Source organism: Falco punctatus, assembly GCF_963210335.1.
Source record: "Falco punctatus genome assembly, chromosome: 4".
NCBI lineage: Eukaryota > Metazoa > Chordata > Aves > Falconiformes > Falconidae > Falco > Falco punctatus.
The window spans coordinates 104,762,438-104,788,073 of NC_137583.1; the positions used below are offsets into that span (position 1 = coordinate 104,762,438).

General features: G+C 39.7%; 1 protein-coding gene across 14 annotated transcripts in view; it reads left to right on the top strand.

The window, feature by feature from the left end:
- THRB (thyroid hormone receptor beta) overlaps positions 1 to 25,636 on the top strand; it is a 181,541-nt gene that overhangs the window by 146,625 nt on the left and 9,280 nt on the right. For 12 of the 14 annotated variants that reach the window (XM_080385057.1, XM_080385050.1, XM_080385061.1 and 9 more), the window contains 4 exons: positions 13,791 to 13,891; positions 17,661 to 17,808; positions 19,601 to 19,806; positions 22,970 to 23,116. In XM_080385057.1, coding sequence (XP_080241183.1) covers positions 13,791 to 13,891; positions 17,661 to 17,808; positions 19,601 to 19,806; positions 22,970 to 23,116 — 602 coding nt within the window. Of the gene's footprint in view, positions 1 to 519; positions 3,522 to 13,790; positions 13,892 to 17,660; positions 17,809 to 19,600; positions 19,807 to 22,969; positions 23,117 to 25,636 lie in introns of those variants that run through there. The other 2 variants (XM_080385054.1, XM_080385055.1) reach the window with 2 other exon arrangements.

Sequence of the window (25,636 nt, forward strand, 5' to 3'; positions counted from 1 at the left end):
TGATTTAAACTCTTATATTCAAATCAGGATACAAAACAAAGAAAAGCTGTTAATACAGCTTTCTACTCCACTTTCAGACTTTTGATAAAGACCCCTTCTGACTGTCTTCCATCAGATGATTAAATTCAAAGTGATACATGAAAGGGACCTGCAGGATTTGACCCTAAGAGTTTAATACAAAAATATTTTAGGAATATTTCAGTTTTAATAAGGATGTTAAATCTTTGCACTGTTTTTTGAACTGATTTGTTTCCAAGGGAACAACAATCTGCAGTGCTATAAACCTCTTTAATACTAGCACATTACAGGTAAGGAAATTCTATTCCCTGGCAGTGTTTATCATTCTTCTTTTTTTCTTTTTTTTTTTTTTTTTTATTGTCAGAAAGGGCTGTCATCCATTTTTCTTTTTCTCTTCATTTTTAACGTAATTTAATTTCCTTGCAGTATTACAGTAGTTCTGACAAAAGTAGTATGTATGACACATTTCTAAGCATTGTTGACATAGCAATAGAAAATAAGAAATGTTTGAGTGATTTATTCTGGAACAGGGAGTAAGTCACAGGCTGTGCTGTGGTGAAATACTATATCCTCAGGTGTCATCCTGGCTGGGATAGCTCTGTCTACATACAGTTTCAATTCTGTTTAGCTTTTCAGTAACAAACCTAAAGTAAATTGAGGAGAAAGAACAAGAGAAGAGAAAATTTGTAAGAATTTTGACTCATCTGGCAAAACAAATCCACATGGGGAAAAATTCCCACTAAGAACTTAAAACCTATTTCTCCAAAGCTTTTCTGTGTGATGTAAAAGAATCTAGGTATTCTGCTCTGCTAATCTGTAAAAAAACCAACCTCATCGCTGTGCAAGCTCTCACATAAATTCCTGTTCACTGTACAGGATCGTTTTCTGGTAAATGAACAATCCATATATTGCACTTGTGGAATGTTTTCTTTCTGGGGAGTGCTGAAAAGTAAGCTTGGCAGGTTGTATGTGTTACATTTGTATGTACTACAGTATTACCAACCGATCACATAAATCGGGTATAGTTTGGGGGTTTCTGTGTAAACAATGATTGCAGAATTTCTTAGGAAACACGGGCATGTTTTTGTGAAGTGCTGAACATCCATTCTTGAAAAATCAGATCTTGCCTAAGACAAGCTTTTTATCACAGACAAAACTACTGTTTCTAAAATCTAGATCATGGGCCTGAGCTAAAATGAAAATTAACTTCTATGGTGTGCTTTTTTATGTATTTCACAAAGCTATTTGTTGAGTTAGATTTTTGGTAAAAACAGCATGGAGAATGAGGGTTTATTTGTGTTTCACTTCTGGGATTTCAGTAAGTATTAGTGCTTTTAACTAAGTAAGATGTAAGTTTATCAGAATTTTAGCAGTGTAAGGTAATTTTGGAAGCAACTTCATTGACTTCAGTAGAATTGATCTTGATAGAGTTCATTTTGACTTACCAAATGTATTATTATTTTCTGAGCAAGTTAATAAGAAATGTGTTTTATTTTTATAGTTAGAGGAGGTAAAAAAAAATCCAAGGATGAATTTTAACTTCTCTGGTCCTCAGAAGCACTTTTCCTGAATTCTGTTGGCCTGCACATCAGGTGCTAATTGACAGTGTTTCTTGGTTAGATATGTTAGTTACGCTTGTATGTTGGAAGGGAGAACATTTCTCCGGCAGATCTTTGCATTAGATTGAAACAATAAACAATATTGGATAGGGAGAAATATGTGCATGTCATGCCCAGTTCTTACTTACGTCACTGAATTTTTGAGGACCATTTTGGTGTGTGTTTGTCAGGGTTGTTAGATGTATACTTAAGATCCTAGAAGAAAAAGGTCCAACTTTACCGTAATTTTGGCGATCATGTAAATACAGTGAGTGAAATAAAAAAAAAAAAGAAAACTTAAGACCTCATTATCAGATCAGTAATAATTCTGCTTCCTAAAAATAAGAACAGACATTAAAGAGGGGATGCCATCTTGTTACTGACTTTACAAGTTTTACCATATTTTAGCTGTGCTGTAAAGAAAAAACATCTTTTGCCAAGTAAAAAACAAAGTAGCAGCTAATGTAAGTTAAAAATAAAATAATTTCTTCTCACTCAAAAAGAACGGCAGATTAAACAAGGTATGTTAACTATATTGAAAATTGGGGTGCATTAAGAAATTTTAAGGTCCTGTACTTTTTGTTGTAGTGGCATTGATACGTTCATAGCTCATAGGTGAGCCAAAATGAGCAAAAAACCCCTCCTTACTCTATTCAGTCTGTTGTAGACAAAGATACACTTCTACAAGCACTTCGTTACTGTAACATAAAAGATAGCAAAATGTAACAGCAAGGCAATTAGCTTATTGATAATCTTTAAGCAGTGGGTTTTTTGCTGATTATATTATTTTGAAGTTTCCCACCTGTTGAACTCAATAGAAATTACCTCCCCAAATCACTGAAGTTTAGAAAAGCTGTTTTCCTGTAAATGCATTACCAGGCAGTGGGGAAGATTGTGTATGTGTGGAAGGCTGGGTTGATTCATGCATGTAATTCTGTAAAACAAAATCAATAAAGCTGATGACAGATTAAGTTGCTAAATTTTGTAAAACTAGACTACTGTTTGGGTCATCAGCACAGCGCTATTGGATTTTCTAGGTTTAATGCTGAAAAACAGGATTATTGATTTTAGGATTTTCAGTGTATCCCCTCTGGGAGTTCTTAAGCAGTCTTTATAATGCTTCACACTTAAGTTGACAACTACAGTGACATAACTGTGTCCTCGCCTTAGTAATCATTTTCTAATCATATTGGAAAAGGCTGGAAATGGTTTATAAAATGATTATTCCAGACAAACAGGGGAACAGGAGGGTTGTCGGGATGTCGCTTCTTTGTCTGGTAGTCATTGCTACCTGCCTGCCATCTTCCCTTGGAATTAACTTACAGTCACAGATTAAGACCTTTGACTGTCATAAATCTGCTTCCCAATATGTTTGACTGGCAGGGGAGTTCACAAGCCGTCCCAATATAAATAGGATTTTAGCACATCAGGTGCTGCTCCAAAGTAAAACGGGCTGTTTTGCAGTCGACTTTGTTGGTGTATATTCATTGCTCCTCTCCCGTTCCATGTGTATGCATGCCTGCGTGTGTATGCATGTGTGTGTGTACGTAAAGTAGAAGCTGAGATAGGGTAACAAAATGAACTACTGTATGCAAGAAATATATGAAGTGCACCCAGCTGCTGGTAGCAATTGCTACATGCAGTCCACTGATTATTGCACATATATTGAAGATAATCAGGGTTACAGCAGTTGTGATGCTCAGGTCCTGCACAGTAACAACATATATATGGAACAGGCCTGGGCGGTGAATCAGCCTTATACCTGTAGTTACCCTGGAAACGTGTTTAAAAGCGAGTACTCTGACATGGACATGGCCCTGAATCAGTACAACCAACCTGAATATTTCACAGAAGAAAAACCTACTTTTTCTCAAGTGCAGTCGCCATCGTACTCTCAGAAGAAAGGTAGGGGCAATTTATTTGAATAACAAAAAAAAAAATTAATCTCTGCTTTTGTTTTTGTTTTGCTTTAAACTTACAGTTGCATCAGTTGGCTCAGATACATCTTTGAATGTGAAGGCTGCCTGTTCAAAATTGAAAGCAGCAGTAACATAGGTTGCTAGGTGATTGTAAGGTTTTCTGTGAGCGATAAGGATTTCTTCCAAGCACTTTTTCTTAATCTATAAAAGACATTTGCAAATATATTGCTTGTTTTCTGCTTTCTGGGGCTATTAAGTCATTTGCTATTCACCAGTGAGCTAGATAAGAAAGTTTCTCTTCTGAAATGCCGTCATTATATATTCTGCATCTTAAACCTCTGTTTCTGGTTACATACAAATAATGTGTGTTGAGTCCTTGTTATCAATAAATGTGAACTCTGTTTACTCAGGAACTCAGGCAAAATATTTTGAAAATAGAACTGTAAATATGTATGGGAAAATTACTATGTTTAATAGAGTTACTGTCTTTTAAGTGAAAACAATGTAGTTTCTGATTATGCAAAGCAAAAAAAGGCTGAAAATTCAAGAATATATCTATGCAAGAAGGACTCTTCTGTATCCAAAAAGTTAAATCTAATCGATCTGTTTGAGATAAAATCAGTGCAATATCTGCTCCCTCAAGGTTAAATCATTGCCTGTTTTTAGGATTTATTCTTTTGCTTTCAAGTAAGCAAAGCAGATTCAAAAAGAGCCCAAAATACCAACAAACACTTGGAAATGTTTTCAGTGTTATTTGTTCTGTACTCGGACAAGCAAGCTGATACAGAGTATACATTCTCTGTGTTTCTTTAAAATCACATTATTAAAGAATAAAAATACAGTCTGGTGTACCAACATAATGTCCTTTTTCTATTGAGACCAGATTTTCTGTGTGCAGTTACCCAAAACTCAGATGAATCTGATGTAACTAGATAGATAGAGAAAACAGCATTTACTACTTTTGAAGTGGCTTTGTCGTATAAAGTAGACTTTTTAATCTTATTAACTACATGGAAAACTGAAACATTTTCTTTTGTGCTGGCAGTGTTCATGAGCGCTTGGTGTAATAAATCTACATGTTCGGTAGACAATGTCTCAATTTTATACTTTGAACAGCATTGTATTCATAAAAAAGGAAATATTTTTAAAATGTTCTAGGAAGCTGTAAGAACATGGTCAAATTGTAGACTAAATGTAGTTGTGAATAATGCATGGTTTTGTATTGTGCAACATTTTAATGCTTTTTAAGGCTATTAATCTGCTATTGGGTTTTAACTAATGAATCTATAACACTTTCTAGACTTTTCCCATGTCTTATTTTTAGTTAAAGGAAAATAGTACTCAGGATTATCTTAGAGAAAATAAAGACTTGCTATTGCAAAAGTCAGTAAAGGAATAAGTTTTTCATAATGTTAAAGTTTATAAATAATAATTGATACACCTAGATCAGAGTTTTAATTAAGTTATTTCAGTACTCAGGCACCTGACATATGCTCTGTTCAAAGTTTTTGTATTTGTTTGGTTGGAAGAATGAAGAGGTTTTGTAAAAAGTGCTTGACTGACCTTGTTTTCTACCTCAGTTTCACTAAGAAATGACAGTGAATTTTGTGGAAGCCGGCTCTCAAGCAGGCTTTTAATTGATCATTCATGGAGACTGAGCAACGTGCTCTGGGATTCTTTAGAGCTTTATTACTGTGATAATCAATAAAAAGTTGCCTCCCTTCTGGCAATCCTTTGCAAATTCTGAGTTTGTTAAGCAGAAGAGATCTAAACTGTGTGGGACATGTGCCTCTGCTCTTTCTTTTTTTTTTTTTTTTTTTAATTTCCATCTTTTAACCAAGCTATCATGAAACTAACGAATCGTTTAATCCTGTCCTAAGAACAGAAGGCTCTGCACAGGGCATGTGTGTCTGTATTGATCCAGAATTGATTTGGGGGGTGATGAGGGAGTTTGTTAGAGACGCCTCGGTAATAGCCCATTAAAGCAAAATTAAGTCCCTAAGCAGGTGTTCATGAGCAGTCTTCATTGTTGCAGTTGGTATTTCTGTTAGTCCCCTGAAATTTGTAGTAATCTCAATAATATGCTGTTCAAATAAGATTGTACTTTACAATGGCACATGGAGTCTTTTCCTATCAAAACTTTGCTAGTTATTAAATGGTTAAAGTTTTATTTTCCTTCTGGGAAGAACAAAAATCAATATTTTATATGCTGAAAAAAATTAATTTGTGAAGGGGAGTTTAATTACTTTTCTATCTTTAGGTCACTTTTAAAGAATTCATAAAATAACTTTAAAAAACAAGAACCAAAGATCTCAACAATGTGTCACCAAAGGAAAAAAGTATTTAGAAAGTATAGCCAGTTGTTTTAAAATATGAGAGCACTTAAGCTGTTGCAGTTATTACAGTACATTATAAACCATTATTTCCTGACTATCGGTCACAGATTCTGACGAAAGACTTCAATTTTAAAGGAAAAAATTGTGTACCAGAAAATCCAGAGGCGGAGATACGGTTTTAGCTTTGGATCTGCTTGTTGCTCCATTGCCTTTCATGCTGTAGCAGCACAATATTCATGCCAGAGCTTACTGGTTTATTAAGGAAGCCTTTTTGGACCTGATCCTACCATAGGAGACGGGCAACCAGATACACTTTGTTTTCCACATGAGGCTGTGAAATCTGATGAGCAAAACAGGGCTCATCATTATGAGAACAAGATGCTATTCCCAGTTCTGTCCCAGAGAGGTTAAACTGGAATATTTTTCCCCTCTTACAGTTTAACCCAGCATGGTGAGCTTGCAGCGCTGCACGCTGGACAGGTGATGCTCCAGGGAGGTTATGCCACCCTACCATTGCCCAGAGGCTGAGCAGAGAAGCAAAAGTGATCTCCTCATGCTGCCCATACAGTGAGGAGGAATACCCAGTGACAGGGTAGAATAGTGCAGTCAGGAAAGCACAACAGGAATATGTCCAGAGTCCAGAAACCTCAGTGTCCCCACGTTTGGTGTGTGCAAGTGATTTGGCCATTTGGACCACGTGGGAAATGGGTCTGCAAAGTCAAAGCTGGGATGAGAGTTGGCTTTCACTTCCCTTTATGCAGTTATTTCCAGGACAAAGTTAAAAAAAAAGATGCCCGCAGGTGTCTGTCAGGTTAGGCTTTAACTCCAGGCTCTGTGAGAGCAGACCAGAAGTAAACCAAGGGTTTGCAGGTGGGAATTCCTGAGTCAGGCTGTAGCAGTGCCGGCTCCTCAGCCCTGCATCTCACCTGGTTTTCCAGGTACAAGGTGAGGTTAATGCCATCTTCTTAAGGGCTCTTGGTATGGTGGGAGAATGGGGCTTTAGAAGTTAATATTTTTGTTACTGTAATTGTCATTATTCTTTCCCTTTGTATTCTCTCAGGCAATTTACGTGCAGCTGAGAATACGAACTGTAGGAGTGCTGGAGTATGTGACTGAATTAGTCCAAACTGAGTTCTCAGTGGTGTGAAAATGTTAGGGTACTTTCTGAATAGCTAAGAAAATGCAACATGGAGATTATGTGAAAATGTCTTCTCGTAAGGGCAGGCAGTATTTGTGCATATAATCAATGTAAAAAAACACTGAGCATTTGTTGTCTTGACCTTTGCAGCAGAGCAGCTCCCAGTATGTTAACAATTATTTTGGGCTTAAAAATGATTATTTTTTCTATTGACCACCCATGTAAGGAGATAGCACTGATCAGAAAAATTGCATCTTATCCAGCAAATCATTATGCATTTGGAATGACACATTTCTTTTTTAATAAAAATGTCAGTGGAAAAAGTGTTTTCAGCTCCTTTACTGCAGCCTTTCCACAGCCAAATGAAGGATGGGAAAGTGAACTAAGTCATACTTTGCTTTTGCATCAGTAGTAAAACTGATGTTCAGCGAGTCTTAGACTTCTAAATGAGTTACTTGCAATACTAACCTGTGATCTCTGAAAACATTTAAATAACTTGGGGGGAGGAATGAGCCCTGCATGGTCTGCTTCTTACAGTAGTGCATTTCGTACCTGTAATTGGTAATGGATGCAAGTACAGTATTGATCACAGCAGTTTAAGTGATAACACAGTTTGGGCTAAAATATGTTCAGCATGTCTGTGCAAAATGCACTGATGTTGATAAGGTTTCTGACTCAGCCCAAAGAACAGAGTTAATACATAGTAAAGTCACTGAAGGAAAAGACACTATAAAAAAGTTCCATATGTTCTATCTTTGCAAAATCTCTTGCCGAATTTTAGCAATTCCATAAATCAAAGCATGTAGACAAAGGTCAAAATTGGGGACAAGCAAGGCAGCTAAAAAAATGTGACTCTCTTTAAACAGCATTCTCAGTGCTGCTAAGCTCAATGGAGAAATAAGCAATTTTTCTCAGTGGGAGTAATTTAAAGAAAGCGGGAAACAAGGATCAGTGTTATCAGCCCAGCCTTTCAGGTCAGTATTGATAACAGTGCAAAACAGAATGCAGTATGCTTTTTCTCACTCAGCTGTATGCTTTCTCTGATAAACACTCTGTTTAAGCTTTTTCTACACAAGTGTATCCAGGATGATATCTGGATGGCTCTTGTAATTTTTTATGATTTATAAAGGGTTACAATGTGACTATGGAATTGGTAGAACAGCAGTATGAATTTTCTTTTCATTTCTAATACAGTTAGGGATTCTCAAGGTAGTAATTAATTTCATCTTTTCCATTTTCATACTGCAATGTCTAGTAATTGAATAAGACCTTACTGATAAGTCCTAAACTCCTCATTTCAGTGAGTGCTTTCTAGTCATGCAAACTATACCAGATGGGGGAAAAATAGATTTCAGGGAATATATTTAATACACGACTCTGCCAGTGTGCAGTGAAAATCAAAATACTGGATAGTGGTCTTAAAACACAAGTGTCCCTGTGCAATAGCAAAAAAATTACTTTTTCTGCTTGCAAGGTGTAAGCCTATGGTGGATCAGGCACAAGCTAATAAGGAGCATCTGGTATACAGACATAATTTGTTTGTGTCAATGGCACTCATACCCCTGTTTGGTAGTCAAATATGTTTTGGGTCCTAGAATTTTTTTTAAGGTGTGGTTTAATCCCTGAGCCAATATTACATTGTACAGAGAGAGACCTGAACATGTAAAGACTGTGCTACCATACTTCAACAGAACTGAAATCAGTGCTTTACTTTTCCCAAAACATTTTTTTTAATGTGTGCCAGGTACAGAGGGAAAAAAAACAGTATCATTTTTCATGGGTTGTTTTCATTTAAACAGTTTTTCTTTGCCTTGTTGTGGGGGGCAAGAATAGCCACCAAGTGTCTCATTTGTGTCTCTCCAATCTGTTAAACAGTGCAGAGTCGCATATGCTGCTTTAAGGTATCATTCCTGCAAATGGTAATTTGAGAGTGTAGGCATACAGTATTAATGAAAGAGAGTACCTTAGATGACTGCATAGATTAGCAGATCTCGTTCTGTCCTTAAAACTGCTGGGGCAAACTCATTGCGCATTTTCCTATCGAAGGGAATTGTTTCTTGCCATACCTCTGCAAAGCTACAGTTACAATGTAAAAGATACTGTAAATCACCATCAAGATGGTTAGAATGCATTGTACAACATATTCTTCTAGGTAGGGGCAACTGGTCCTGCTGGGTACTTAACCTTGCCAAGACAGTAAGATTAGGTGGACTGGCAGGTGGGAGTCTGGGGAGCAAAGGAGTTACTTTAGGCTGCAGGGGAAACCCAAGACATGGAAGGTCAAGGTCATTCATTGGTGTTCTCCACTGAAAGCAAAGTTCCAAGGCGGGCATTGGGATGAACGATGTTAAGTCATACTTGATAGTTACCTTTGAGGATCATACAGGATGCACCGAACGATAGTCCGGGAGGTTGCTAGAATACAGCAGACAGAGGCTTGAAAGGCCAAGGAACAATGTTGGTTATTGTTGTACGGTCCGGTGAGGTTGGTGTTGCTTTTGAACAGTTCCTCTTCACTATGCATTTGGTAGATTTTGACTAAGAAATAAAGGATGAAATGTGAACACCAGAAATAGGAATCCACCTGATGTTCCCGTGAGATTTGTCATCAGACATTCATAAGCAAGTACCTGGGTTAATCTGTCCAGACAGCATCTGCTTTGTCCACATAGGAGGTTTTATTTTTGGATCAGAGTTATTAAACGGACAAGATGCCAAAGTACTGCTGATGTGAGAGAGAGGTCCCTATTAAGTCTGCCCCTCCTCTTTTTTCCCCCCAAGCGCTGCAAGGAGTAAGAGAAGTCTGTTGCTCAGCTTCTTCCTCAGACTCTCCAACAGACAACTCTGTTGCCATTCATGGCTTCCCCAAGAATCTCCATCGCGCTATTCATAGCTTCCATGCTGGTACCAAGTTTAGAAAGGCTTTTGAATTTCCATCTGCTGATACTGTGTCTAATTCTTAAGTAGCAGCAAAAATGCACTGAGGCTGCTTATCTGCACGTCTTACAAATGAAATTGCATTGAATTTATACAGAGGTCAGACTGGATATTTCCATCTACTAGAAATTATTTACAGTGGACAGTATGGTTTGTAAGAACTGAATGTAAAGTCCCTTATTCCTCTTGGCGCATCTGTTTGTCTGAATTACATCCTTTTGAAATCCTGCTGAAGGTCCAATTTTCCTACTTTCTAGCAGTTTCAGCTGTTGGAAGGAGGGGTAAAAATATACAACAGCGTGGATATCACTCTCAGATTTGTAATAAAAAGAAAAAATATGTTTGTTGCACACTTTTATTACCAATGATTTCTTGGGATAAGATTTTTCTATCCGTGTTTCCTGTTGAATCAGTAGAAGAGTTCAAAGAGTGTGCTTACCTTGTGACGTGGGCACCATGCTGCAAAAGCGATGAACATAATGTTTAACGTTTAAGTAGCTTAAATAGCTGGCACTTAACACTTCCGATGCAGCAGAATTGGGAATGTGGTTGCATGTAAGGATGCAGTTTCTAATTTCTGACTAGAGTGCCTGCAGGAGATTTGTCTTTTCTGCCAGACTGGAAACTGTTTCCTGGGTTGGATAAAGTAATGAAACTCCAAGGAGATGGACAGCAGTGGTCTCATGCTCAGGCTACTGTATATATTTAAGGAAGCCGTTTAGACAAGTGGTCTCCTGCTCCTCCAGTAGAACAAAGCTGCCATTACATGAGCAGTGCTAACCAGATTATATACTTAATGAAACATCAAGGCATTTAATTCAGAAGTAATTCTTGAGGAAGCAAACCAGGGACACTGAATTTTAGAGGATATAGTCTATGCTATACTAAATCTGTGTGTCATGAATAGCAGTAACCAGCAATAACAAGAAGCCATTAATCTTTACGAGAAATTTAGTGGAAGATTATGTGTCCCTTTGCTGCCTCCTGTACTGGCTCCATGTTGTGTATGTGTTGCATGTGCAGAGGCAGGTGTGAGCAAAAGGGGGGCAGGATGGAGATAATAGCCTCTGCTAATCCACCCAGGCATAATGTCCATTAGGAGTCAGTGATGTAAATTAGAGTCGAAACCCTGCTGTCTCTCTTCCCTCAAGGTCACAGAATCAGCTCCATGTGTCCACCAGTCTTTATCCAAGCACAACTTGTTCATCATGGAGGAATGTAACTTGAATCTAAATCTGATCTTTTGCCATATTCTAGACTGGTATGATACATCAGGAAGATCTCAGCTCATTCCCCCACTCCCCTTTCAGATGCCAGTAAGGGTATTGGCAAACCTGAGGCACAGGTACTCAGGCATGGTTTCAGAGTGCTCCTGCTTACCAGCTTTATAGAAGAGGGATATATGTTCCTCTGTAATTTGAGGTTCTCATAATTATGATCAAATGAGACATATGAAGTAGACTGTACAAATACTTCCTGCCTTCTTGCTTCTTTACTTTCTCCTAATCCACTCATGAGCCCCTAGAAAGTTCAAGTATTTTAAGCTTAGTTAATTTCAAGTGTTTTCTCTATGATTTGGGCTTTTGTTTCTGGAGAGCCTCTGGCAAGCGTAGCCTTAGGAAGGCAGTTTCATTGAAGCTGTCTGTTACTGAAGTGGCCCTCTGGTACGTTAGTCACAGGAAGATGATGGCCACCACTCTTGCAGCATCCTCCAACAGCCTTCTGCTGCCCTGAGTCTGGTTGCTCTCCATGTGACTGTGGTGTGCCAAGTCCCCAAGGCATACCAAGCCATACTGGTATGAGGGCTGCATAAGGACCGCAAGCTTGGAGTCTAGTCTTAACGTGTCGTGCTACAGATGGGTTCAGCAAGCCAGTGGCAAGGGGTAATGTTATAGGTAGCCACATTGAAAGGACTGTCCCTCTCTGCACTCATAAACTGCACTCAACCAGTTGGTGGATGATGCAAAACTGGGAGGAGTGGCTGGTACGCCGGGGGGGGTGTGTGCTGCCATTCAGAGTGACCTAGGCAGGCTGGAGAAATGGGATGGGAGGCATGCCAAATCCTGCTCAGGGGCAGGAGTAACAAATGCAGCAGTACAGGTTGGGTCCCAACCAGGTGGAAAGCACTTCTCATTGAAGTACTTGGGGGTTCCTGGTGGTCAGCAAGTTGAACATGAGCCAGCAGTGTGTCCTTGAGGCAAGGAAGATCAATGGCATCCTGGGCTGCATTAGGAAGATCATCACCAGCAGGTTGAGGGAGGGGATACTTCCCCTCCACTCAGCTCTGGTGAAACAACTGTAGTGTTGGGTCCAGTTCTGGGCTCCCCAGAGAGACGTGGACATACTGGAGCGAGCCCAGAAAAGGGCCACAAAGATGATGAGGGGACTGTAGCATCTGTTCTATGAGGAGAGACCTGGAGAGCTGGGAATGCTCAGCCTGGAGCAGAGAAGGCTCAAGTATGTGTGTGGAGTCTTATCAATGTGTATAAATACCTGATCCCCCATCAAGTAGAAGACGGAGCCAGACTCTTCTGAGTGGTGCCCAGTGACAGGACAAGAGGCAATGAACACAAATAGAAATACAGGGAGTTCTTCCTGAAGACAGTAAAATAATCTTCACTATGAGGGTGACCAAGCACTTGCACAGGTTGCCCAGGAGGGTTGTGGAGTCTCCATCCTTTGAGATTCTCAAAAAACGTCTGGACATGGTCCTGGCCAGTTGGCTTTATGTGACTCTGCTCGAGCAGGGGTGTTGGACCAGATGACCTCCAGAGATGCTTTACAACCTCAGCCATTCTGGGATTCGGTGAAATATTTACTACACTTCGGTAATCTTACGTGGTTACGCAAATAGCTGCACTTTCCTCTCTCCCCTCAAAGTGAATCTGAGATCTCTGTGTTACGTATTTACAGAGAGATTTTTCAGAAGGAAGAGTTATGTACCATAACCTCATTAATTATGAGTCACAGGAACACTCATTTTGAAAGTTTGTATTTTTTCCTCTGTTTAAAAGTTCTCTTTAGTTTAGAATTGCCTTTTGGTTACCATCAGAATGGTTTTGGTTTTTTGCTCAAATGGAAAATATGTTTATGTTATCAAAACAACTATCATTGTGGGAAAAGAACTAAGCATTTCTGATGTTTTTCATAGCAGTAATATTTCATTTAACTTGTTGGGTGTCTGGTAGACCACTTCAGAAGAGAAAAATGTCATTCTAACGCACGCACGTACTCACACTCACATATTTGAATGCCCGTGTATTTTACCCTAAATTCAGGCTATATTAAATATTGCTGCAGAGCACACCCAGGTCAGGTATGATCAATGCACCTTGGGATGTCTGTTGCTGGTACATCTCTAACCACACCTGTGGAGCTGTTTTGAAACAAAGGATCTCTCAGTAAATATTTCTTACTACCAAGTCTCGTGAGTCACCCTGCAACCTGGGACCTCATCTTCGGTGTCCAAGTATATCAGGGGTTTTGTGAAACAGAAAAGAGATATATATTGTATGTCTTGTTTCATTTTTTCACGTCAAAGCTTTTGAGGTAAAAATAAATAGATTTATTTTTCTGATATAGTATATCACTCAAGAGAGAGAAGTCATGTTCCAACTTCTCCCTCTTGGCCAATAGATGCTGAAATAGTCTGAAAAGTAGAAGTTACCGTAGACTATGGTTAAATAAGTCTGTAACAGTGTGATCTTTTTATTTAGGAAATTCAGTGAGTTCAGAAATATGGGGCTGGTAGACAAGATCTATAGTGGATTTAAATATAATATTTTTATACCAAATGTATCATTTCATATTGAATTTACATGCCACATGCTCTTTTTCTTTACAGGGTATATACCCAGTTACTTAGACAAGGATGAGCTATGTGTAGTATGTGGGGACAAAGCTACTGGATATCATTATCGCTGCATCACTTGCGAAGGTTGCAAGGTAAATGGCACGGTGGGAAAGTGGGAATCAGAAATAGCTGTCCAGCTCCTCCATTATACAGATTGCCTGAACTGCGCTGTCAAATAAAACAAAGACAGATTAGAAGCGTATAAGAACATCCAGTACTGATGATAAGCTGTAACTGGCTATGCTGCTGCTTTTCATATGCATAAGGAATATAGTTGATTTTTGCAGTGTTTGCTTCTGAAAAACGAATGAGAAATTTAGATTTTTGTTGTTGCTGTTTAACTGTTAGCTTTCACTATTTCCATTTTTTAATGTTCCTTTGGTCATGTTTCTGAGATTCTGCCTATGGCCATTAAGAGTCTGTAGTGATTAACCATGTTCCAGTGCCTCTCATCGTTACTGTGAAGAAGTAGAAATCAAAATCCCTTCCACATGCTCATACAACAGTAACATCCATCACTTTGGGAAGCACTGACACCCAGTTAAAACAGTTTCAAGAAGATTTTGACTTCTTTAACTTAAGCATATTGAAATGTGCTTTCAGCCCTAAATTGCATCTACAAAGCTACATGCAAAATTAAAAAAGAGATTGCTTTGGGCAAGTAAATAAAAAAAATTGAGTAACACAATCAGGCACATCTTACATGATTTCACTGCCATAAATTTGCCTGAATAGCTTGAGATCCTGTAAGAAAGCTATTCTTTCCTGCAGAAAATAAAAAATAATTGTTTTTCTAGACAAATGGGACCACACATGTCATGGACTAGTTTCATGGGACTAAGCCACAGAAATCATATTCTGTTCATCCACAAAGTCTGGAATATTTGGATTCGAGATTTTGGGTTTGGATTGGCTTTAGAGCCCGACATCACAGAAGGTCTTTTGTTGAAGTAGTTCCTTCAGTTGTACAGCATTGCCCTGAGTTACATTTATGAAATGCACAAAGGCCTGAATATCCTATGTATAGCAGATTCGTGGTAATATTCATAACAGATTTATACAAATACATACATAATGTGTATTAAAAATTATTTGTATCTGAAAAAAACTGTGGAACTAAACAAGTGATTCCCGTACGCATCCCATATACCAGATGATAACAATACATAAAATGTAAGAGTATGACTTAATTCAGATATAATGAGAAGTAAGCAACACTGTGGCATTATGAAATATCTTTTGCTCCAAGCTCTCTCACTAGCTTTCCTACTAAGATTTTTGTTACTCCAACTGAAGTATTTCTTTTTATGCCTACCAGCTATTTTGGAGATAGAGCATAGAAAATCTACTTTTATCTTCAGACACAGTTCTTCTATCTGATTTTATCTTCAGATACAGTTCTTTGGTAAAATTTAAAATAATGCTTATGTGCACAAGGAACTAAGCTAAAAATTTGCAAAAGGTAATTAATTTCTTCTGCTTACAGTTGGCTTACAAAGAGACCATTTTGTTTTGATTTGATTTGTTGTTCTTCTTGCAAATGTATTCATTCTACAAGATGGGGGTTTTTGTGTGGACAGTTTCAAGCCATACTTTGGAGGATCTGCGTGCACACTTGAAGTTGTATGATTTATCAGCAAAGTTATATGTAGTCAGTTCTCAATGAATTTGACATTTACTAGTTGCTTCCATTCAAAAGAACTTTAATTTTGTAACAGCATTAATCAGGAGTGACAGCCAAAAATTTGCTTTGGCAAGTGCTTTCATGAACAAAGCATCCTCACACATGATTTCTGAGGAGTAAATTGTAAAGACTTTAAACATAAACCAGCAGTGAGTTCTGGCATCACAAAATATTTCTCCAGACTGTACCCATTGCATCTATTGCCCTATAGGTGCATAGTAAAGGAATTTAGGAAAAGAGTAGTTGTCTTGCAATAAAATACGCTTTATTTTATTGGTGAAAATAACACTTCTGTGATAAAGTGTTTAGACAAATACAGAGAGCAGCTTCCTTATCACATTGTATCTAAAGATGATCAAAGAGCTTTTTGTAAAAGGTTTCTGAGAAGTGCAAAGGAATAGGAAGGTGAAATGCACTTGTCCCAACACAAGTGATGAAGAGCTTTGCCATTGTAAAGCTAGAGCGACGTTAAGTGACATGCAAGGTTTGGAAAACAGAAGTTCAGTACCACTTCCTCAGATTCATCAGAGATTTTTCCATATTTTCTGGAACTAGAGATACCCTGTGGCCCTGGTTGTCCAGAACCAGCTTTGACCTTCAAGGAGGAGACGGGCAGGTCCTGTCTTGAGGAATTCATCACAGATTTGAGACTGGATCCAAATCCAGTTGTTGGATGGATGAGAGTTTGAGACCTGATCCAAACATAATGACATCTTGCCTGTGATTTCTTGAATTTGGGCTCAACCCAGTAGGTTCCAGTCTTGCAAAGGCTCACACACATGCTTTATGCAACTCAGTTTGATTGGTATTTCAGGTCTTAACCGTTACTAAGGAAGAAAGACTTATAGTCTTAGCTCGAGCTGGATCTTGTAAGATAAAACTCCAATGAGGACAAAGCTGTTTATTGTCTTCACTGGAGGTAGGAGCTCAAACTGAAGTACAGACTTATCTGTACATCTCAGTTCAACAGTCTGTGTTAAAAGAAATTACACACTGCTGTAAGATTTCACCAGGTGTTATTTAACATGATTAAAAAACAGACCTTTTGCCTAGTGAAGTGAAGAAACTATTCATTAGATAAAATTCCAGCTGGAGAGGCTGTTCATAAGGTAAAATCTCACTTTAATTTTGCCGTTGTTTTCACTGAAACCAAAACCATTCTCAGTGGCCTTAGTCAGACAGGACCAGGGTCCCAGTGTGTTCTCTATGTCAAGGTGGTCCTAAGCTGCATTGCTGAGTGTAGATGGTCTCAAATGATGGTGAAACTTGAAATTAAAGTGAAGTCTAAATTTCTTGCTTTACAGCCTATCTTGTCTGTATCTTGCAGTCTTGGGAAGTTTGTCCAGCTCTTGAAGAAGTCAGTGAGAAAACTCATATTGAAATTAGTAGCAGAATTAGGTCTGTAATGTTCAGAGATAAGTTGTATCTGATTTCTTTACCTAAGGCCAGAGTCTATGAGGTGTATAAATCAGTGAATTCAGTGGAGCTACATTAGCTCATGAGCTTGGGATCTGTTTCAATTGACAATAGAGATCAGTATTATGATGGATGGATGGATAGATGGATAGAATGAATGGATTTATATGCAGACAGTGTTTTTTTGAATACAGAGGTAAATCTGTGGTAAATACAAATCAAATCCTTTTCTCAGAAATATAGATAATTTAAAAATTATGAATCCATTATTTAGAACCAAACTCAAAGATTGTGTAAATTGTGTTTGCAAAATTCTTAGTCTTGCCCAGATTTGGCTGGTTGGTTGGTTATTTGGCTTTGATGGGCAGAAAGGAGTAGAACTGTTCTTAATCCTTTCGTAGCACACACGCACAACAGTTCTTACTATTTGCAGAAGTCAAACAAAACAAAAATGTAACAGACAGAAACATAAGACTTCAAGACATGTAGACAGTTTTCTTCCCTCAAGACAGAATTACTTATGCCTTTACTTACCTAAGATGTCTGGTTTTAATTTGTAGGGAGGAAATGTTTCATGAAACTCAGAAGAGAAATGTCATACACTATGAAACTGGTTCCTTCGTTTCCTCTTTGAGAGTTTCATGGAATGACGTTTGTTATCTTGCAGACTTAGTTACATTTCTACCAAACCAAAGTGGCTCCCAATCTGAAAAAATTGCACAATGCTAATGCTTTCCAATGTATTTATTTATTGCACTTAGGGTTTTTTTAGAAGAACCATTCAGAAAAACCTCCATCCAACCTATTCCTGTAAATATGAAGGAAAATGTGTGATAGACAAAGTAACAAGAAATCAGTGCCAGGAATGTCGCTTCAAAAAATGTATCTTTGTTGGCATGGCAACAGATTGTAAGTATATTTTCCTGGTTTTCTTTCTTTTTTCTTTTTTCTTTTTTTTTTAAAAACGTGTGTGTTTGCTTACAGTGTGTTGATTAGTGAAGACTGTTAAAGTAGAGCAGAACTGCTAGCACTTTATTGTTTTTAATAACTTATACCAGAGAATTATGCTCACTGCATCAAACCACTTTCATAGGGCTGTAATTTTTTATCATTCACCAGATTGCACCTTCTCCTGGCCTTAGCAGGCTGAATAGCACTAGAAATGTTCACTCTTCGGAGGAGAGGAGGGAGAAAGGCATCTAGATAGACACTTTGCTTGAGAAAACAAAATCTTGTTTAGAAAATTCTGGAGGATGTGAAATTGAATGTCGTTGTATGAGTCATCCTGCAGTTGTTTGTTTTATTTTTAGCCCTGAAGAAGTTATCTACTGCAAAGAATGCGACTCTCATTCTAAAGAACTAGAAAATATGGCTGTAAGATTAACTCTTAGGGGTCATCTTTTCCTGCCATTGCACAGGGATTTACACCAATAACTTCAATTAGTGCAAATGGGAGGAAGTCACATAAACCCCTCTGTGCATTAATGTTAATGATTGTTGCTGGTGTAATCCTCTGCAGAAGAACTGACAGGAAAACAGGCCCAATAAACAATGGAAGAATACTCTAATAGTATTTTTCATTGTTAATGTAATGGACAGCAGTGTCTTCTGTCTAGAGGGAAATGGAAGAAATGACACAACTTCATTTTAGCCAGTTAGACCTTCAGGAGTTGGGCTGGATAACCCTAGGTCACCGGTTTGCATCCAGCCCAGTCTGATGCAGCAGGCAGTGGTGAGCATCAGCCAGGCAGTGGCTCTACAGAGAAGTTCCTCTGAGCCTGGTGGTGACCAGAAGGTGCCATTGCCATAAATCTGCCGTGGCCTGTGTGGGCTGCGCTTGCATATGCACCGAAGGAGCTGTCACTGAGCGTGGCAGACGGGCCAGCTGTCCCCTGCCTCAAGAAGGGTTTCTCCCACCTTTGAGTTAAAAGGTGCGAACAGAAGCACGTAAGCAGGGGGTTTGTTGCTCCTGCCTGCCTGCCACCAGTTGTGGATCAGAATGGTCCTCCTCTGCTAAAGCAGGCCAGTCTGTTTAAATGGCATATTCATGTTTGCATGGAAAATGGCCTAAAACTTTCCATGGTGGTCAGAGATGCACAGCCCTAGGGCCCGGCATCACTGGAAGTAGCAGGGTTCTAGGGGGATGCTATGGAACAGCACCATTTTAGGGCTTAAGGAAGGAGCCGAAGGCAGATTGTTTCCGATCTTGTCATGCAACAGGTAGTCGAGCCTCCTGTGAGTAAGTACTCCCACTTCCTTAATCGACATTACCTTCTGCTGGTTTACAAGAACACATTCTACACAATTCAGAGCACCAAGAGTGCTGATAATACTTTAAAGGAGACAAAAGTGCATCTTTCCCAACATGGATTACTCCAAGTCTATTGTAGGAGCACTTTGTCCAAGCCCTCACACAGCTTTTACATATTAGTTTTATTAGTGGAGTAAGCCGCTGAAGACAGTGGCAGCATACAAAGTGTCACCAGAAGGGTAAGTCGTTCTTTGCAATCCAGGCTTCTGAGAGGTGAAGTTTGGAGGGAGAAGTAAGAGAACTGTGTCAACTGTGGGTCTTACCAAAGTACCTCTTTACTGATTAGTTAAGGTGTTTGTAATCAATTAGTACCTCAGGCACACAAAAGACCAGGTTTCAGACAGCCTTAAGAGCTTCCTGCCATTTTTGTATGTTTTTTTCCCCTGCTAGTGGTGTTGGATGACAGCAAGCGGTTGGCAAAGAGGAAGCTGATAGAAGAAAATCGAGAGAAGAGACGTCGGGAAGAGCTGCAGAAAACCATTGGGCACAAACCAGAGCCAACAGATGAGGAATGGGAGCTCATCAAAATTGTTACTGAAGCACATGTGGCCACCAATGCACAAGGAAGCCACTGGAAGCAGAAGAGGAAATTTCTGGTAAGGGCTGTAGCCTTTTACACTGCTCTCGGAGCCAGGTTCCTTTCTTTCTTCTGTACATTGCCACCCCAAAGTGGATATGTCTGCCAGTGTATGAAAATGGATGATTTTTATAGTTACTACGTGCTTATTCTTGCCTGAAGCTCAGTGTTTGATCAGACCATGTATTTCAAGAGATAAACAGCATGTTGCTAAGTTAAGGCTTACCCAGCTGGATACTTTTAATGCGCTATGGTAAGAAAAAGTAGCAAAAGTGTTTCACTTCTGATTAACAGCAGTAGCAGTCTCTAAGCATACCAAATCTTTTTTTATATATTATGTCTAGGGATAGTTGTCTTTATTAGGGACTAGCATAAAACATACTGTAAGTGTTAAAACAATGTAAGTTTTAGGTGAAAGCTGATATTTTTAATTAGTAACTCATGGGTTTTGCTTCCTTGTTCCAAAGTGAACACATTAATTACAATGAATTTAGCAAAGAAAAATTACTTTCAGTGAAAGCAGGATGAAACATAGACTTATAGCATTGCAATTGCAGACCACAAGACAACGTAAGCTTTCAGTCTGTAACTAAGGATTGGAAAATAAATGGTGATTTGTGATCCTCAGCCTTAGAAGAGGATTTAGTTGATTTTTCTAAATTGATTTTTAAAGGAAAGAAGTGCAGAATGCAAAATGCTTCTACAGCACAACAGAGGGATTGTAGACTGCATTTCAGGAATACACAGGGGTCTTTAACAGTTTGTGTATACCTAACCAGATAGAGAATGCTCATTTTTTGCAGGCCTAGGCTCCTGCTGCTTAATTCACCATGGGAATCCCAACCTACTGTTAAATTGCTAAGAGACATTATATATTCAAACCAGCTTTTATGTCCCTTTTATGACATTCTGATAATCTCAGTGGCACTGTCTACATTTCTGTATGAATGGCTGCATATTCGTAGTAGCGTGCCATCAGGAAAGCACAGCCAGTGATCACTGGGAAGAAGCAACAGAGCACTTTCCAGTGGTGCTGCACGGTGAGGTTTGCAGCAGTAGTTTTAGCAGATCAAGAAGCAGCTGCAATAGTGTGTTTTGTTGCTTAGACAGGATCACTGTTCTTTGGGTATTGCCTGGTTTGGCTTAAAGCATGGGGAGCTTGAGGTCGGCGCTGGGAATGAGTACAGTAGGCCACATAAAATGTGATTGTTGAGGGTCTTCAGGCTCTGGAGACAGGCATAGTGGTGGGGGAACCTCCAGCAAAAACATAACCAAGGGCATGAGGTTGTGTAATGAGTGGGCTACTGGGAAAATGGCGGGGTGGGACAGAGGCAGGGGTGGCAGCTGTAACGGGCAGTTCAGAAACCAGCTGTGGCTTCCACAACTGGTTCCTAGGCCAGATCAAACTGCCGTTGGCACAGCCCTTGCTGCAGGGCCTCCTGCTTATTTGCAGAGCTAACATGCTGAAGCCCAGTGGTTTCAAGGCAAGCATAGGAAGCTCACTGACACCTCGCAGTGAGCACAGAAGGGGTAGTCCAGGATGGCGTGCCAGCCCCAGGTGGAGGGCTTTGAAAGCCCTGCCGCAAGCTGTTGAAGAGCCAGAGGAACTGATCGCACACCCCAGGAGCTGTGGGTTGGTCCTTAGGCAGCTGAAGCTGGTTCTTCAGCAGCGGGACCTCCTTTGAGGTCTGGACTTCTTTTCCTATTGAAAAGGTGAGTTAGGTAGCAAGGGCTCTCCAGTTGCATTCCCTTCTGGAGTGTCATAGCTTTAGGTAGTGATCCTGACTTCCCTTTCCCAAGAAAGTGCTGTGTTCTTTCTTTTTCCCCCTAACAATGTTATGTGTGGTTTTAAGCATTTGGTCTTCTTGCTTGGAAGTGATGAAGGTTGTTTATCATGAGCACACAGACAATGTGGTTTAGTTTCCCAAGTTTCAGGGAGGGAGGGAGCCTAGAACTGGGATTATTTGGGTTTTTTAGTAGGAACTGTCCGATAATTGAGCCCAGTCCTCTTCATTGTTACTTTACAATTGGTGCTTGCTTTATTCACACATTGCAGAGTTTTTTTCTTGAAAGAAGTTAAGATTTGGATTCAGATAGGTGACAGCTGTGGAAGGATCCTTTACAATGGGTTGCTTAAACAAAAATGCTGAACACAAGGTTTTATTATAGACAGCACCTCCCCTGTTTTAAGTGCACTTATATAAATGTATTGAATTCCATCAGTCGTAAAGGCCTTCTTCTCTGGGTTTTATCCAGTTTTTTACTCTAATGTAAATGAAATGGAACCTCTGCATGGTGGCTGGCAGGTCTATTACAACCTCAAAGCCACACTTCGTGAATGGAACAGCTTTGATATGCCTGTTTTTAAAATACATGGTAACATTGACAAGCTGTCATAAAAATCACATGAACAAACTGAAGTGCAGTTGGAGAAAAAAAAACACTCATCACGGATTCTGCTTGAAACTATTTTGTTGTATATTCCTGTTGAAATCCTCAATATACCTCTTTTTTTTTTCATTTTGGGGAAGCCTTGAGCTGAAGTCATGATTTTCAACCAATATTTTACCCAGACAAGTTCAGATTTTAGTCACTTTATCCAGATTAGCTTTGTCTTAACCCATTCTTAGTCATCAGTTGTTCTAGCCTAGTTTTGGAAACAGGCCTTGGCAGTTGCCTGGAGCTCTGTGATACCAGGCAATCTCTTCTGAGGAGGATTTCAGAACTTAAGTAGGTGAACGAGCCCAATTCTGCAAAGCTTTCAGCATCTTCTTGGGGGTGAAAAGTCACCTCACCTCCCTTCACTTTCAGAAAAACCTGAGAGTTCTCAGCACCTGTAAGAAACAAGAACACGCCTATATTTTAAAACAAAAAATGTGTACACTACACACACAAAACACTCAGATACAAGCACAATGAAGAAACTGCATGCGCACAAAAATGCCCACACAAGATGGGTTGTGGCATGCCAGTCACCCATTTCTCTGTGCACTCGCCTCTTTTAGAAATGCCTTATACAAACAAATAAATTCATGTTTTGTGGTATAATGGGCATTATTTATAAAGTGAATAGTGTTATTTTTTTTTAGCACATCTTCTGTCGCCAAGCAGGACTTTTTAGAGTATAAAATGCTTGCTCTAAGATAGATTGCTCCTTTAAATATCTTTGTTTATATCCTTAGCCGGAAGATATTGGGCAGGCACCAATAGTTAATGCCCCAGAAGGTGGGAAAGTGGATTTAGAAGCCTTCAGCCAGTTTACAAAAATTATCACACCAGCGATTACCAGAGTGGTGGATTTTGCCAAAAAGTTGCCTATGTTTTGTGAGGTAAGAAGACTTCCTTGCACTCCTCATTTATATGCCTGTTGTTAACAACTATTCAAAATATTCCTGGCATGGAACTAAAAAATTCACTATGTTTAAACCCAGAAAAATTAAAGGGACCCAAAGCTGATAGGACTAAAATCTTCTTGATTTTTATGAGATTTCTTTTTTCCTGGGATTCCTGAAATAGTGATTTTGTTCATCTAGAGGTCGTCATGGTTCATTAGGGACTCGAATGTGTCTTTAGAGGTGGCCAAAGCAAATGAACAAAAAGAGACTGTCTGGAAGCATCTTTGATACATTTAATCAGATCTTCCAGAACACAGTTCCCCTCTGTGCTTTCTGGCTCCTGGGCAGGTACAGTATTGTGGAAATGGGTCTACACAGTAACAAAGTCTTCAAATTCAGGAAAGTATCCCTGTCCAGGAGTGGCACTTGCCTCACTGTGTTCCTTAAGAATGCTCTTCCTGAATGGGGGAGTTGTGTATAAAAGAGTCTGTAAAAATACTGGATTGTCATTCCAGGTAGATACTCACATGTTAAATATCAGTAAATATTGACTCAGATAGACTTGGTTGCACATGAGGATTATAGAGGCCCTAGGCTCATCTCATTTACACCGAGGTATCGTTTTTACTGAAGGACCAGATGCAATGGCTGACAGGATTTTTTTCCTGACTTAAAAAAAAAAAGTGTTATCAGAACTACAGCCTGAAATAGTATTTCAGGCTTAGCAATCTTAATATTTTAAGATATTAATTTTAAGTCATGTGAGTCACTTAGGATCCACAACCATGGGAGTTTTAACGTGGAAATATCCCAGATCCGGTCATGGAAGGATGCTTGCCTGCTCACCCACACTGCAGAGCAACACTTTACTCTGCTGTTGAAATGCCAAGTCAATAACATTCAAAATGGGAATGACCGTGGTCAATGAGTTCATGGGACTCCCTAACTCAGGAACAGTGTTTCCTCCTAATAGCTAAACATAAGTCAGGAAGGACATTTAAGGCAGCTGTAGCATTTTACTCTTCTGTATGTGGCAGCTTTTCTTTAAGGTCGGTCAAGGAGAGAGCTTTTTATGTCCTCTGGCACCTACAGAACAAGAAAAGGTAAATATCAATAGTTGGCATAGTGTAAATAGCTCTCCCTGGCTAACCTCAGCATTGGCTCCATCAGCCAAGAAAGTATGGAATAGTGGCCGAGCATGAAGATTTCAAAATACAAGGAACGTGTCCATAGATCAAGAGGCCCTTGCAGCATTTTGTGTCTGAGGGAATCTGTCTCCTCTGATTTGGCATTTGGTGGTGGGAAGTTGCAGTGACATACCAAGGTAGTCTTTTAATTTAGAAGGTTTTGCCAGTCACACACAGACTGCAGTGCCCATCTGACATCTCCTACCCCTCCTGGCTACTGTGGGCCCACTTGTGTCAGAACCGGGCAGGAAGCATGGATGGAGAAGTCAAGGCATCATTAGGCACAACCTCTGCAGGTTATGCAGCTCAGCTAGGACAGGCTTTGTTTACAGCTGAGCCACCGTGTAAACCTGACACTCCTGACAGCAAGATCTGATGGCAGAGTGAGGGACAGCTCCTCATGAACACAAAGGAATAGGACAGCTGTCCTCCGAGTTGTCATGTAGCTCCTGCTGTAACATAAAGAAAATGACAAATGTTTGCTCCTTTTTGAAGGGGCACTGTCTTGTTAACTTTGTTTCAGTTACGGTTTTTAACCCGTATCTTTTTCTTAGAAGCAATGCTGTGTGAGCTGTGGATCTGTTTATGAGAAAAAGCCCTCCATTCTCCCGTAGGACCTGCAGAACATTACCTCAGTGCTTAATTCCACAGAGGCATAGGCTGAGAGTGTAGTAAATCCCTGTGGAGGAGGGGCATGGCAAGGAACATCCATAGCCACTGACATATTCGTGGCTACTTTTCCTTCTTTTTCTCTTCTTTGGACACATGCGCAAGCCAGCAAAGCACTGTGCGTACCCAGCTTAGTTTGTGTGCATCCATTGGCCCGTGCCTCAAAGAAAGAATCTAATCCCAGGGTGATCGAAGTATAAAGAAAACTTCATTTACTTCTCAGAATTTCTGCTGTTGTTTCCTTCTTGTATTTCCTTCTGCATAGAAGATGAAGACTGAGAAGCATTTAATCAGTTTGATGTCAGTTTCTAAGTGTCACCGGCATCAGTGGTTTCATGCTGGGTGAAGCTATGCAAATACCTTTTTGGGTAGCTCAGCTCAGCTCACTTCCATGGTGATGCATTACATGTGTGCTGGCTGCCGGTCTGTCCTGCAGAGGTGAGCATCTCAAGTTTCTGCCTTTTGGCTTTTCCCCCAGCAGAGCGAGAAGGAAAGGACATGTGGCAGTTAATCAGGCACATTTGTTAACCCCACTCCTGGAAGGTGTCTCTGGTGGCAGCGCTCAACCGATGAGTATAGGCAGCACTGAACCCTGCATAACTGGGAGCAGAACTGATGTACAAGACCCCTGTCTTTGGTAACTGCTGCTGCTGGCAGA